At 53.2% G+C, this 13,182-nt stretch overlaps 1 protein-coding gene across 3 annotated transcripts in view; it reads left to right on the top strand.

Moving 5' to 3' along the window:
• Positions 1-12,236, top strand: part of Acox3 (acyl-CoA oxidase 3, pristanoyl) — a 31,978-nt gene extending 19,742 nt beyond the window's left edge. For all 3 annotated transcript variants that reach the window (XM_048414866.3, XM_087909099.1, XM_085691981.2), the window contains 9 exons: positions 285-407; positions 1,717-1,837; positions 3,694-3,816; positions 4,323-4,436; positions 5,945-6,060; positions 6,331-6,505; positions 7,099-7,166; positions 7,780-7,866; positions 10,379-12,236. In XM_048414866.3, coding sequence (XP_048270823.1) covers positions 285-407; positions 1,717-1,837; positions 3,694-3,816; positions 4,323-4,436; positions 5,945-6,060; positions 6,331-6,505; positions 7,099-7,166; positions 7,780-7,866; positions 10,379-10,498 — 1,047 coding nt within the window. In that variant the 3' untranslated portion in view covers positions 10,499-12,236. The remainder of the gene's footprint in view (positions 1-284; positions 408-1,716; positions 1,838-3,693; positions 3,817-4,322; positions 4,437-5,944; positions 6,061-6,330; positions 6,506-7,098; positions 7,167-7,779; positions 7,867-10,378) is intronic.
• Positions 12,237-13,182: the final 946 nt, after the last annotated feature.

The following is a 13,182-nucleotide window of genomic DNA, read 5'->3' as shown; positions in this document are numbered from 1 at the left end:
GGCTCACAGCCATCTGCATCTCCAGCTTCTGGGGAATCTGATACCTTTTTCTGACCTTCTTGGGTACCAGGTGCACATGAGGTGCATCTATGTAGGCCATGCAGGCAAAACATTCGCACACGTAAAATAAGTATAAAACTTGGTTCCTGTCTTGGGTTGAACTGGCACAGGCAACGGGTTTCTTTCATTTCTAAGGAAGCTGACTCCGGGTTCCCAGGGTCAGTGGTAGGCTGGCTGACTGGGCCAGCCCCTCTGAGTACCTGCCATGTGTCTGTTTCCCTCAGCAATGGCGCCTACTCCCATACCTGGCAGCTGCCTTTGCCTTGGACCTCTTCTCTAAGACAATCTTCTCATACCTGATAGAGCTACAGACAGACCTGCTCAAGGGGGAATACGGTGCCAAGCAGGTAAGGTATCTGGTTTACCGTTGCTGAGGTTGGGCAGCCCCGCTTCAGCACTGGGGCCAAACAAAAGCAGCTGGCTGTGCAAACAGAGCCTGTGTGAGTTCCTCCAGCTGCCCCACCAGCTTGGGGTTTGGCTTGCCCGGTGACTTGCAGTTTGGGCTCCATCCATCACCCCATTTCTTAGAGATGGGTGCTGGCAGAGCAGAGCTCATAGCTTCTTTTGAGAGCAGAGTGGTTTTCACACTGCATCGCTGCCCTCAGAGGGCGACTCGGCTCTTGGCTTTTCATAAACAACTGTACGAAGGTCTGAATCCACTCTCTCTGAGTTGACAGCCCAGGATTTGTGCCAGAAGTGAGCTTGCAACCCCACTGGGTCAGCTGCTCTGCACGGGAAGGTCCGTTGCCAGCTTCTGTGTTGGCAGCCTATGGGTTGGTGTTCGGCCCCTCCTTGTGCCGCTCCCTGAGTGGAAATCAGATGTGAATCAAAAGATATGGGTCTCGGAGCAGATTAGAAGTGCTGCAGACTGTGGGTGCGTGCTTTATCCTGAACAGCCTGACATGAGCAGCATTGGGATGCTCAGCACAGCTCCGGAGTGAGAGCTTGGGGCACTGCACGGGCCACTGAGGGGTGCTGCTGGCACAAAGGGGCCAATCATGCGTTCCCTAGTGAGTCTGAACCTGCCTGCTGACACTGTTCTCCTATTTTTTTTCCTTCTGAAAGCCTGTGATTAAACCCATCCAGGCACAGTGGCAACTGAAACTGTCCTTCGTTGAGACAGACACCCCTGAGCAAATGGATCATTTTGTGTAGCAGGCATTGCATTCGGTGAAGTAGAAATGAGGATGTGTATGAAGCAGATTGAGTTTCAGGAAGGAAGGCCCAGGAGTGCCTGGCTGCCAGGCCATCACCAAACATCTGTGTGACCATGGTCCTAGGCCTCCCTCTCCTCAGAGGGCCACACTGCTTGTGCAGTGTTGTGCCCATCCCTGCCCCTGATTGAGGCCCTCTCTGCAGATGGTCATGTTCAGTATGCATCCATTACCTTTGTAAGAGCCGTGTCTAATAAGCATGCTCCAGCGGTCTGTAGTAGATCTGCTGCCCTTGAGATGTATTTCCATACACAGCTGCGGTGTGCTTGTTTTCCTGCCGTGAACTGTGCAGTGGAGTCCATCTTGCCTGTGCTCTCAAGTGCTCCCTAACCCCTCTTTGTCATAGCTGGGTTTCCTTTCTTTGACACTAGTGTTGAAGCTAGGACCTGACTGGCTTTGTGAGAGTCTGTCTTCACCTCTCCTCACCGGTTCTCTCCCACAGGCAGAACTTGGACGTGAGATCCACATTCTGTCGTCAGCTGGCAAGCCCCTAGCTTCGTGGACAGCCCAGCGGGGGATCCAGGAGTGTCGTGAAGCATGTGGGGGACACGGCTATCTGGCCAGTAAGTTTGGGTTAGTTTGGGGCAGCTTTTCATCCTTAGCTCTCCCATAGGCTGCTAGGTCAGGGTTCCACTAAGTGTAGCCGGTTTTTCTGGTAAGATGTTTCTGGAATACAGCCATACCCACTCATGCACACCCTTACTCTCACAGCCACACCCACTCATGCACCCTCTCTGACTGATTCCACACTGTGGTGGCAATGCCAAGTCCTCATGACAGAGATCTGAAACATTTACTTCCTGGTCTATCACAGTGCAAGTGTACCAACCCCTGCCCTAGCCCGATCCCACTTTCTGATGCTTCATGCTTCCTGGTCACAACTGGGGATGGTAAAGAAGTATGAAACGTGTGTGATCCCAGCATGCAGCTGTGCGGAATTAGCAGGTTTTTTTCAGTGTGACATTTGGCTGATAGCTGATAGGGAACCAGCCTGGTTTAATGTAGTTCTGAAACCCGGCAAGTCGAGCTTTACTGATGCCGAGGTTCCCATCATGCAAGCGGCTAATATGTGACTGCAGGTGAACCACCAGCTGGCCCAGTCAGAGCCTGGTGTGGTCTCCATGGTAACTGGACGGGTTACTCTCACTCTGTCTCAGCTTTCTTATTAGAAGATGGTGAACTTATATATACACACAGCCTGTGGGTTCTTCCAATGAGTCAGGGCAGATAAATGGTTAGAGGACCTGACCTATAGCACTGTGGTATACAGTCCTAACTTCACTGTAGTAGAGGCGTGGCCACCTAATACTTCCCTACCGTTAATTTAGCATAGTTACTCTGACCTCCATGCTCGGCCACTCACGTCACATCAGAAATGACTGATAGTGGCTGACTGCTCAAGGATGACTGCGCAGACCAGCCAACCCTCCAGTGGCCCGAGAGGTGACGCAGGCTGCCGTGGAGCTGGCGATGCTCCTGTGATACTCTGGATCCTGTGTGCCCACTAGCCCGTCCCTGCAGCTTAGCCTGCTCTGGTCTAGCCTCCCCTCCTCACCCCCCACGCCATCTCTCCCTGGCACCAGCTCGCAATGGCCAATGGCCGCGTCTCAGTTATTTGCGATTATGTTTTTATCTTTTCTGGAGTGTCCTTGGCAGGGCTTTTATTTGTTTCTATAACTCACAAAAGCACATAAATAGTTTGGCTTTGTTCTGGTTTTAAGTAAATAAGGAAATTACATCTCGAAGTACTATAGATGCAAAGGTGACTGACTCATGGCTCCTGACTTAGCAGTCAGGATGCAGGGACCAGAGTCAACAGGAACGTAAAGAGCCGTGACAAGGTTACATGTCAACTGTCTGGTCCCCAGGAGGTCTCCCCAGGCATTTACCTGGTGGGTTAGTTAGAGCATGGAGGGGCTGTGCTGCTCCTCCATCCCCCTCACAGGGAATGTTTTCCATCAGAGAGGAGGGGCTGAGAGGCTGGTTCATGAAGTGCATGCAGGCCCGACTGTTCGCATAGCAAGAGAAGGCGTGAGGGTGGGAGCTATCTCAGGTTAGAAGTTGGCTTTTAAAGGTTTCTTTTAGCTATAGAAGAGTAGCCCCGTGTCCTGTCTCTGGAGTGGTCCCCACACTCCGGAGAAGCTCTGCTAGGCGATTCTTCAGGTAATACCAGCAGGCAGGAGGGTGACGGTCCTAGACCCTCACGGCCTCCAACTGTGTGCTGAGTGTTTTTCTGCCGTCCCACAGCCTTCCTGGAGGTGACTTTTATTCCCTAAGGATGGGGAACAACCGGGGCAAAGCCAGCAGATGTGGACCAAGGGGCAGGGAGGCGAGCACTTCCTGCCCCTGGCTGGGTGGGCCTGTCGGGGCGGGAGGTACCTCTCAGAGCATCTTAAGTGACACCGTGGCGTTTTTGCAGTAAATAGGCTCGGCGACCTCAGAAACGACAATGATCCAAACTGCACCTATGAAGGTGACAACAATGTCCTGCTACAGCAAACCAGCAACTACCTGCTCAGCTTCCTGGAGCACAAGCTGCAAGGTAGGCGCCCCCGTGGGAGGCTGAGCTCAGCGGGGTACAGCACTCTCTGTCTCTGGGGTTCCAAGCTTGTGTCAGGCTGTGTCCTCGGGCCAGGCATGGTGGCACAGTCCCTAGTCTGAGTGCTCGAGCCAGTGAGGAGCAGCTCAAGTTGGAGGCAAGACATTGTCTCATTGGGTGGTGGTGGTGCGTGCCTTCAATCCCCGCACTTGGGAGGCAGAGAAAACGGATCTCTGTGAGTTCAAGGCCAGCCTGGTCCTCAGAGCGAGTTCCAGGACAGCCAATGCTACACAGAAAAACCTTGTCTCCCCAAACCAAAACTAAAATAAAAGGCTACAGCAAAGGTGGACCATCTTTGGGGTGAATAAAGGCCATCACCTGGTGGCACAGGCGCTTCCGAGCAGACAGAGTAGAGGCACCTAGCCAGAGGTGGCTGGGCTACTGCCAGGCTCTGGTGGGGTGGGGGGCTTCCATGTCTTTCTCCTAAGTCACAGAAGTGTGTGCCCTAGGTGGAGCTCCATACACACACCCTCTCAAGATAGTGGACTTCCTGGAAGCCTATCCTGAAATCTTGGGCCGGAAGTTCACAGGCTCCAGCAAAGCTGACTGGTTGGACTCAGCAGGTACTAACGTTCTCTGTTCCATTGCCCCGTTCTTCCTGTCATCGCCCCAGGAATGCACCTGGCCATAGGAAGGAACAGTGACGCTTATGCTGGGGTGACCACTGATGGGCACAGGTGCTTTTCTGGCTTGCAGTATTTCCTTGGTTTTGTTGCTGTCCATAAATTTTGGAAAGGTCTATGTGACACTCACCTTTCCTGCTACCCACCACTTGGTCCTTTGGAGGAATTGGGGAGCAGTGAGCCACATGAGCTAAGAATAGATGGGCAATATCCCAGCCTTGGCTGTGACCTCCAGAAGTTGACTCCAGGGTTTTGACGTGCTAAGGGCAACATTAAGGTTCAAGGATGACCATCTTTGAAGCCTGGATCTTGTTCTGGGGCTGTCTGGGTACTGAGAGGACCAGACATCTATTGTCTCACAGTGTAAAAGTAGACATCCAAAATCAAGTGGTCCTTCCTCGCTTCTTCCTGATCCTGGGAGCTCCAGGCACCCTTGGTTTGTAACTGTGACACTCCACCCTCTGCCTCTGTTGGTGCAGGATGTCCTTTGTCTCTGCATAAGGACCCTTGTTATTGGAGTTGAGGCCTGCCCTAACCCAGGGTGGCCTCGCTCTATTAGCCACGAGGTTATCACAGCCAGATACTCTATGCATCATTTTCCTGGGGACAGGCTCTGACACCAGAGGAAATGGGCCCACACCTGGTGTGGCCATACCTCCTGTTTCCTTCCCAGGAGCTCTGAGCCATAACCAGCTGACTAGAAGAGATCCCCTTGCTCCCTGGTCCCTGAAATCTGCAAGTCCTTTGAACCAGGTGCCTGGGCCTTTTTACCGTGGGGTCTGGGGTGTGGAGAACATGGACGCCACCATGTAGTCAGAACCTATTTCCCATCCAAGGCTGTGTGTCCTCGCTCACCAGTGCCCTATGTCCTGAGTAGTGTGGGAAGTCAGCTCAGGTATGGCAGGAAGGATGAACCCCCCTTCTGCCTCTCTGCCATTTGCTGCCAGATCCCAGAAACCCACCCCAGACCTCCCCTATGTAACTGCCTTTCTGCTGCCAGCGGGAGCTTGTAGGAAGCAGCATGCCAGACTGAGGCCTTGGCAGGGCAAGGGCCAACCTACTGCCCTCTGGCTGGCCAGTGGATGAGGATGGGAATACAGATGCCCATCCTCTCAGCTCTTGTCCATCCTTGGCAACTGGGCACTCTGATGCCCATACAGACCTCAGTGCCCCTGAAAGAGCAGCCACTGTGTCTTTGCTGGCTGAGTGGCCCTGTGATCTGTATGGCGGTGTGGAAATGCTGTCAGACACACCCGCCCTGTCAACTCCACCTGGTAAAGGGCCTCGGGCAGCTGTCCTCAGTGACTGGGTTTCCCTGTTCGCAAAACTACCCATTCTCTATTAGCCTCATGAAGACCACTGGGTGCACACGGCCAGCAGTGCAGTCTGCCCGGGGTGACAGGCGTGGTGACAGATGCTCTCACTTGTTTCTTGTGTCCCCTCTGCAGCCCCCCTGGCAGCGTACCACTGGCTTGTCTGCTACCTGCTCCATGGGAGTCATCAGAAGTTCTCTCAAGAGAAAAAGTCGACAGGCAGTGACTTTGAAGCAAGAAACAACAGTCAGGTAGGTTTGCGTCACTGCTTGCATCTGCGACTGCTCTGGCGTGAGAAGTCAGTGTCCCAGCCCCGCCCTTGCACTCTGTAAAGATAGCAGCCTTGCTGCCTGTGGGAGAGAGGAAGGGTGCAGCATTTACAGGGCCACGTGGTGGCTGCTGGAAGCCAGAGCAGCAACAGCCGGAGTGGAGGGTGTAGTTCCTCCTCATAGGAGAGCCAGTTGTACTGCTGTAGTGATCGCCTGCCTCCAGCACACACCAGACCCCTTTTTTGTTTGCAGGTGTACTACTGCCAGCCCCTGGCCCTGGTCTTCCTGGAATTCGTCGTGGTACAGCAATTCCACGATCACACGCACAGCTCCAGCGTGCCTGTGTCTCTGCGGCCTGTGCTTAGGCGGCTCAGCACGCTCTACGGCCTGTGGTCCCTGAGCCAGCACACGGCCCTGCTCTACCAAGGTGAGACTGGAACTTAGACCTCAGCCAAGGCAGTCTAGTGACTAGGTATCTTCTTCAGTGAGAAGCATCCTAGAAGTAGCTCCTGTCACCCACACATTCCCAGTTGCACAGACCACTGTTGAGATTCTACAGGAAGGCTGCTGTGGGCTTGAGGTGGCACCAAGGAGCAGGGTCTCCTACTCTGACCCCTGGTGGCTTCAGAGGCCTGTGTGCCCCACAGACCTGAGCTCCATGACCCCTCTTGGATGCCAGCTCCTCACAGCCACCTGCAGTGCCTCTGGGCACCTGTGTAGTCTGATGCTGACACCTGCCTACCTGTGTACCCTTTGTTCCTCCTATGGTGGCATTCCGCCAGCCCCAAGCCTCAGGGCCTTGCCGCCCTCACAGCTTCTTAGTCAGGACTGACACATGCCCAGGGACAAGGAACCCGAGAACTGGCCCTGAGCCAGCACGTTTCTGCCGAGACATCACAGTAGGCTTGTCAGTGCTGTGATACCCTGACACCTCTGTCCCGAAGGCCTAATGGCGCTGAGTGGGAAAACCACTTCTAATGTGCCGTGGTCACAAGGTGTGTGACAAGGTTGTGCTTGCAGGTGGCTACCTTGCTGGTGAACAAGCAGGAAGAGCAATGCAGGATGCCATCTTGGCCCTGTGTGTGCAGGTGAGTCCCGTCACCTTTGTTCACACTGTACACCCCCCACCGTTATCCCAAGGCTCTCTGCCCGCCCTCTCCCATCACCTAGACGTTAACTTAAACTTCAGTGTGCTTGGCAGGAGTTATCTGAAGAAAAAAAAAATGCTTGCATTTCCAGAAAATCCTTGGGCGTCTCTGTAGCAGATTGCTCTGTGGGGCTTAATAATCGTCTGTGTGAGGAAGCAGGGGTCACGGAACTTCAGCTGCAAGCGTGATAGCTTTCACAGGAGCTCAGGAGCACTTTCTGCCCTCGTGGCTTCTGGACTTCCTTTCCTGCGTCAGAATAGCAGTTGTCAGCTTGGCCATGGGCTGGGGATGAGCCTCAGGGGATGCGCTAACGAGCTGTACTCGTCACCTCTGCCAGCTGCGCAGCCCCGCTGCAAGAGCAAACGCTGGCTGTCCTGAGTGGATGGCGACACGGTAGAAAAATGCAAACAGGGCGTCCATAACCCAGACCGGTGAGGCCTCAGAGCTCAGGTTTCCAGTGCTCTGTAGCAACCGGCTGCGTGCTTCTGTTACTCCACTGTTGCCCTGGAGACTGTAGAGCGTCGCCAAGTGGACAAACTTTGTTTCTCAACAGCTGAAAGATGATGCGGTGGCTCTGGTGGACGTGATCGCCCCTCCTGACTTTATTCTGAGCTCCCCAATTGGCAGAGCTGATGGTGAGGTAAGGGGAGTGACCCCTGTCGCCGCTGAGGCTTGACCGGAGTCTGAGGGTCCTAAGGTAGCGAACTGTCATGGGTGCCTCCCTGGAAGTTGTCTCTCAGAGGGGGCTTCCTGCGGACAAGAGAAATCAGGTGGTGTCACAGCTCTTTGTCACTCCAGCTCTGTAGTCTTGGGTACCCATGCCTGCTGGCCCTTTACCCTATGGAACAAGGAAGCTGCACTGTTGCCCTGAGGTGACATGTAGTCCTCTGTGAGGACCAAGATCTCAGCCTCCTCACCCTCCCTGCCTGCTCTCCACATAGGCCCTGCAGCACAGTCACAGACACCATTAGCCACCCTGGCCCTGACCCCTCAGGTCAGACAGGACCCCATCTGCTTTCTCTGCTGTAAAACCTACAAGTTCTCCCCCTAGCCTGCCCTCCAACCCCAGATGACTACCCTTTGCTTATCCCAACTGTGAGGGCCTCTGCCCCTCTGTACCCACCCGTACAGCCCCACACTCCTAATTTAACTTCCTAATGCCCACTTGCTACCAAATTTTAGAATGGTTTGTTTAGAAGCAGTTAGTGGGCTTGGGCCTCTCTGTCCACAGGGCCATCCCATCTGCCAGCAGTCAGGCACTCAAGATGCAACTGGACTCTCCCACCCCTGCTGCACCCTCCTGCCTGCCGTGCCTACCTCTGTTGCTTCTCTCCTGCCAGTTTATACTGTGCTGCTCTGACCCTCCAACCCCAGCCCCCATTCTGCCCTCTGTTCTAGTACATGGGGTGGTTCCCACCACAAGGCCCTCACATAGGCTGCACCCCTGTCTGGAGTATCCTTCTGTTCACTCAGCCTGCCCTGAGCCCTGCCGTCTCTGTCTCCCTCACACAAACACCCATTCTTCTGCCAGGTGGCCCTGACAGCTCAGAAGTAGCTTCCTGTGTGACACCCTAGCACGAGGTGATGCCCGTGTAGGGAAACGCTGGCAGCCTGGCATTTCACAGTGCCTTGCTACCTGTGGAGTTATGCCGCTGTTATTCTGGAAACATGACTTTGCAAGGTGTCCCAGCCATGTGCTGAGGTCTGATGGCAGTGAACTGTGGGGTGCTTTTATCTTCCCCACCTCAGGATCATGGTGGCCTTCTGTGAGGTGGAGAGCAATGTGAGGGCCTGTAACCTACTGTCTGCAAGCAGCACTAGACTCAGGGCTTCACAAGCCTGTGAGGCCCCCCCTCCAGGAGTTTGAACTCCAAGATTGGTGCACTCAAGCTGCATATACATTGGGGTGGGCATCCAGGAAGACAATATGAGCTGTGGCTGGGCAAAGAGTTCTCAGATGTATCAGGAGCATCTGCTGGCAGGGCCAATGGCCAACTGTGTGATCACATCATTTTTGTAAGAGCCCAAGGTGCAGAGAAGTCTACCAGGTGCACAGCAGAGCCAGTCTTGGGCAGAGGTCTGGGCCCTGGTGTTAGAATTGATGGAGCAAGGACTTTGGGTATGGAGAGAACACCGGGGAGTGGGGCTTGCCTCACTTGGACTCCCCACCCCTAAGCAGCCAGGCCTCCCAGGCATCTGCCAACAGGACCTGCATTGTAGACACTGCATGCGGAGGCCTGTTGCCTGCAGAAGGAACTGCAGCACCTGGCCTCTGATCAGGAACTGCTGGAGGTAGGGAGGAGCCGTCCCTAGGTGGAGAGGGACTTCTGGCTCTGAGTGCTGCAGCTCAGCCCATGGCCCCAAGGCACTGCCTGGAAGGGTGACTAACTGCACAGACTCCCCAGCATAAGGAAGGGGTGCTCTGACCCACTCTTGCAGGGAGATGTAGTTTCCCATGTGCAAACTCAGCTGGGGATCTGAGAGAACTCAGTGCTCAGCATTGTGGAATGGGCCAAGTTCACCCTCCGTGGGGGAGCAGTGCAGGAGGGCAGCTGTGTGCCATGGGTCCCTCTGAACCATTTGCGCTGTTGTGGCTTTGCCCTAGCTGACTCCACCCAAGGTGTCCACTACAGGTGTAGAATCTGACCAGGTCTGTACCTTCCCCCTAGATAGCACCCACCCTACCTATTTTCCACTGAGGAACTGTGGCTAAGAACAGCTAAGACGCTAGTGGGGCCACTGGGGACCCAAGTCTCCAATCCCACTCCAGTTTCCTAGCTTGTGCATCCTGAGGGCAACTGGGGACAGGTCTCAGAGAGGGCAGATCATGTCCTGGCAAATGTGGGAGGTGAGGGTAGGGGTCGGGGCAAGGAACCTGTGTGGACTAGGGGTAGTCACTGTAGATAGCATTCCCAGGGAGGAAACATCTCACAAGGGGATGGTTCCCATCAGAAATGCTTTTATGGCACTTTATAATTAAGTTTTCTTAATTACTTCCTACTAAAACATAAAAGGCTTATATAAATTAAGCATGCATCTTCTTAGCATTTCCTAAAAAGTGATCGTGGGGAATTTCCTGTTCCCACAAACCAGAGGCTACCACACTGGCCACTTATCCTTGGCTAGTGACAGCCCTTTACTTCTGCCTACAGCTGTATAAAAACCTGTGGACAGCCATCCTGCAGCAGGAGGGGATCCTGGAGCGTGCCACCTGGTGGCCTGAGTTCCCTGCCAACAAACCCTTGGCCAACAGGCCGAAGTCCCAGCTGTAACCGTGGTGGGAGAGGCAGCCACAGCAGAAGCAGCTGATCCAGAGGCCTGAACCCAGGAGACACCAAGATACCCATACTGAAAAACACGCACATCGTACCTTTTCCTTGACCTAGTCAGCCTGCCATACCCATCCTCAAATGGGGAAAGGTCGTGTTGCATGTGCAGGGTCAGGGAGTTTGCATAGTGTGTCTCCCTGAGGCTCTTAGGACTTTAACAAAGTATTTTTATCCATGCTCTCTTGGTATACAATAGGAAGGTAAAGTAAGGGCTCACAATGAAGGCTTCTGCTCAGGTGAACTTTGGGGTCCATGGAAGATTTTTGCAAAGCTCTCTTCTCTATTCTGCCTTCGGATTCCTTAGCCCTTCTGTGCTGTGGCCATGACTCTCTTTACTTGCCACTTATGGTTCTATACCATGAACATAATTTGAAGATTTTCTTTTTTGAGAAAAATGTTTTATGACTTCTTTTGGTGGCACCAGAATCTCCACTGAGGAAGTGCATGGTGGTAGGGACATCTAACCTACTCACCATGACATCCCCACTGTGTCAGTGACTGGTTGGCTGTGGCTTCAGTCCTTTTATTTCTAAAACAGGATAAATATACCCAGTGCCATCCGTCCCCACCAAGTGTCCCTCAGCAAATTCACGTGGCATGCCCCTGCTACACTGGCTAAACCAGACCTTTGTGCTTCCAAAAGATACACAGGCTGTGCTGCCATCCTTGCCAGCTGCAGGAAGGATCCCGTACCCTTGGCCTTTCTGATGGGCTGTTCTGAGCCCCAGGTGCTCACCGAGCCCAAGAGCCCACCTTGATCTTGGTCAACTCCCCCACCCTGGCTCAGCCCCATTCCAGAGTTCCGTTCCAGCCCAATGGCATGGGTGGGATCTGGGGACCACCATCTGGAGTCCCTGTGGAACCAGAGGGCCATGTGTTCACAGATGATCCCCTCCACCTGGATCTGTGGCTTTTCCCAACAATGAAGACTAAGTCTTAGATCTTCCTAGGTCCTGCTAGCTCTTGGGGTTTGTGCTCTCCCATCCTGCCACACAATGGTCTTCTCAGCCACCTGTTCATCTGGCCATATTTTTGTGTGGGAGCTTGGTTTACTCTCCTGTCTGGTTGGAGACTGACCAGCGTGTCACAGAAATGAACAAGATCAGTAAAGTGTTGGCTCAAGATAAAGTCACATGGTTCCTGGGGTCAGGCATTCTGACTGCAGAGCTTCCATTGATGGCTCCTGTGCCTACAGATTTCAAATGATAATAAAAAGTATCAGCAGCTATGGCTTCAGGGGGAGGAGGGTCAGTTTTCTTTAAGAGTGGCCACTGGTAGGTTGGCCATACTCTGGCACATGCTCACACACCCAAGAGCGTTATATGCGGGCACAAAGTGGACTTGATGGATTTTTAAATATGTGTGTGTGTTCATATGCACCTATTGGGTATGTCTTTGTCCCTGGGCAGAGACTGGCTCTCTGGACACCCAGAATTTGATGACTGTCCTGTTAGCTTGCAAGTTTTACAAGACTTGCAGGGATGAAGCCTGTACCCCTATTCTCTGCCCGTGTGTGTGCACTCCACTCCTCAGTCCTGAGGATGAGGCTGGTGGCATGTGAAACAGGCATGTGGCCAAGGGTCACATTGTTAAGACAGACTTGTAAAGGTCCCTTAAAAATGAAACGTTTGTAAACAGCAGTAAAAACTTGAATAATTGGCAATAAAGTGTTGAAATTGCAGCCCTGCTTTCTCCTGTGGTGTCTCTGTCTGTGAAGCAAGTGCCCATCGCTGGGTGCTGTTGGGCAACAGCAGAGTTCAAAGAAGAAAACAAGTGTTTCTGGTGACCTCACACCTTCTACTCATTTGTGTCAATCACAAGGCACAGAGCCTGTTCACTGTGTTTTTTGGCTCCTGCCGAGTTCCCTCCACCCAGGGGAAGTTGGAACAGTGGGAGTGACCTGTGTTGTGTGGTCCTCTTGTCTCTCCCAAGGATCTCCAGCATCACCTGGCATTGCATCACTGGATGTCATGTTAGCATGCATCCTATTGGATGCTTTTCTTCATATATTGGGGTCATCTTTTCCCACTTGAAAGGATTTCGTGGCTGTTTCTCCCATCAACCCACATGGCCCTCCAAGGTTATCAGCCTCTTCTTGAGATACTTGAGTCTAGAGACTTGAGTCTAAAGGTTTGCACTCCGACCTCACTATGACTGGCACACATGGACCTGCTATGTCCTGCATGTGGCTAGCTCTGGCTAACTCTCAGAAAGGGGTTGCTGGGTCTCACTCCGTAGCCTCTGCTGTAGGATTTTGGATACCAAGTTGCTATACAAGAGTACCGACAGGATGAGCAGCGGCCAGCTGCGCCTGCTAGCTGTGCAGCAGTCTCACTTGTTGGCTGCACGCACACCAGATCTGTGAAGCACACAAGTCAGAGGCTGGCAAGAGATGCACTTGGTCATCTCCTCCCCAGCTCCTTCCTGGGGAAGGCAGGAGACTTCATGTCCTTAGGGTGAACGCCTTTCCCAGCAGCAGCCTTTGATATTGCCTGAGTGTTACCTGTATGTCCTCTTGCCTCACAACCCGTTCTCATTTGTTCTTGCTGTCCTGTGGTGACACATGTCCTTAGATTATTTTTAGAATGTTTAGGTACATGTGCATGCTTGTGTGTGTGTGTGTGTGT

The sequence above is a fragment of the Myodes glareolus genome, chromosome 8 (genome assembly GCF_982192425.1).
Source record: "Myodes glareolus chromosome 8, mMyoGla1.1, whole genome shotgun sequence".
NCBI lineage: Eukaryota > Metazoa > Chordata > Mammalia > Rodentia > Cricetidae > Myodes > Myodes glareolus.
This window is presented reverse-complemented; position numbering and strand designations above follow the sequence as displayed.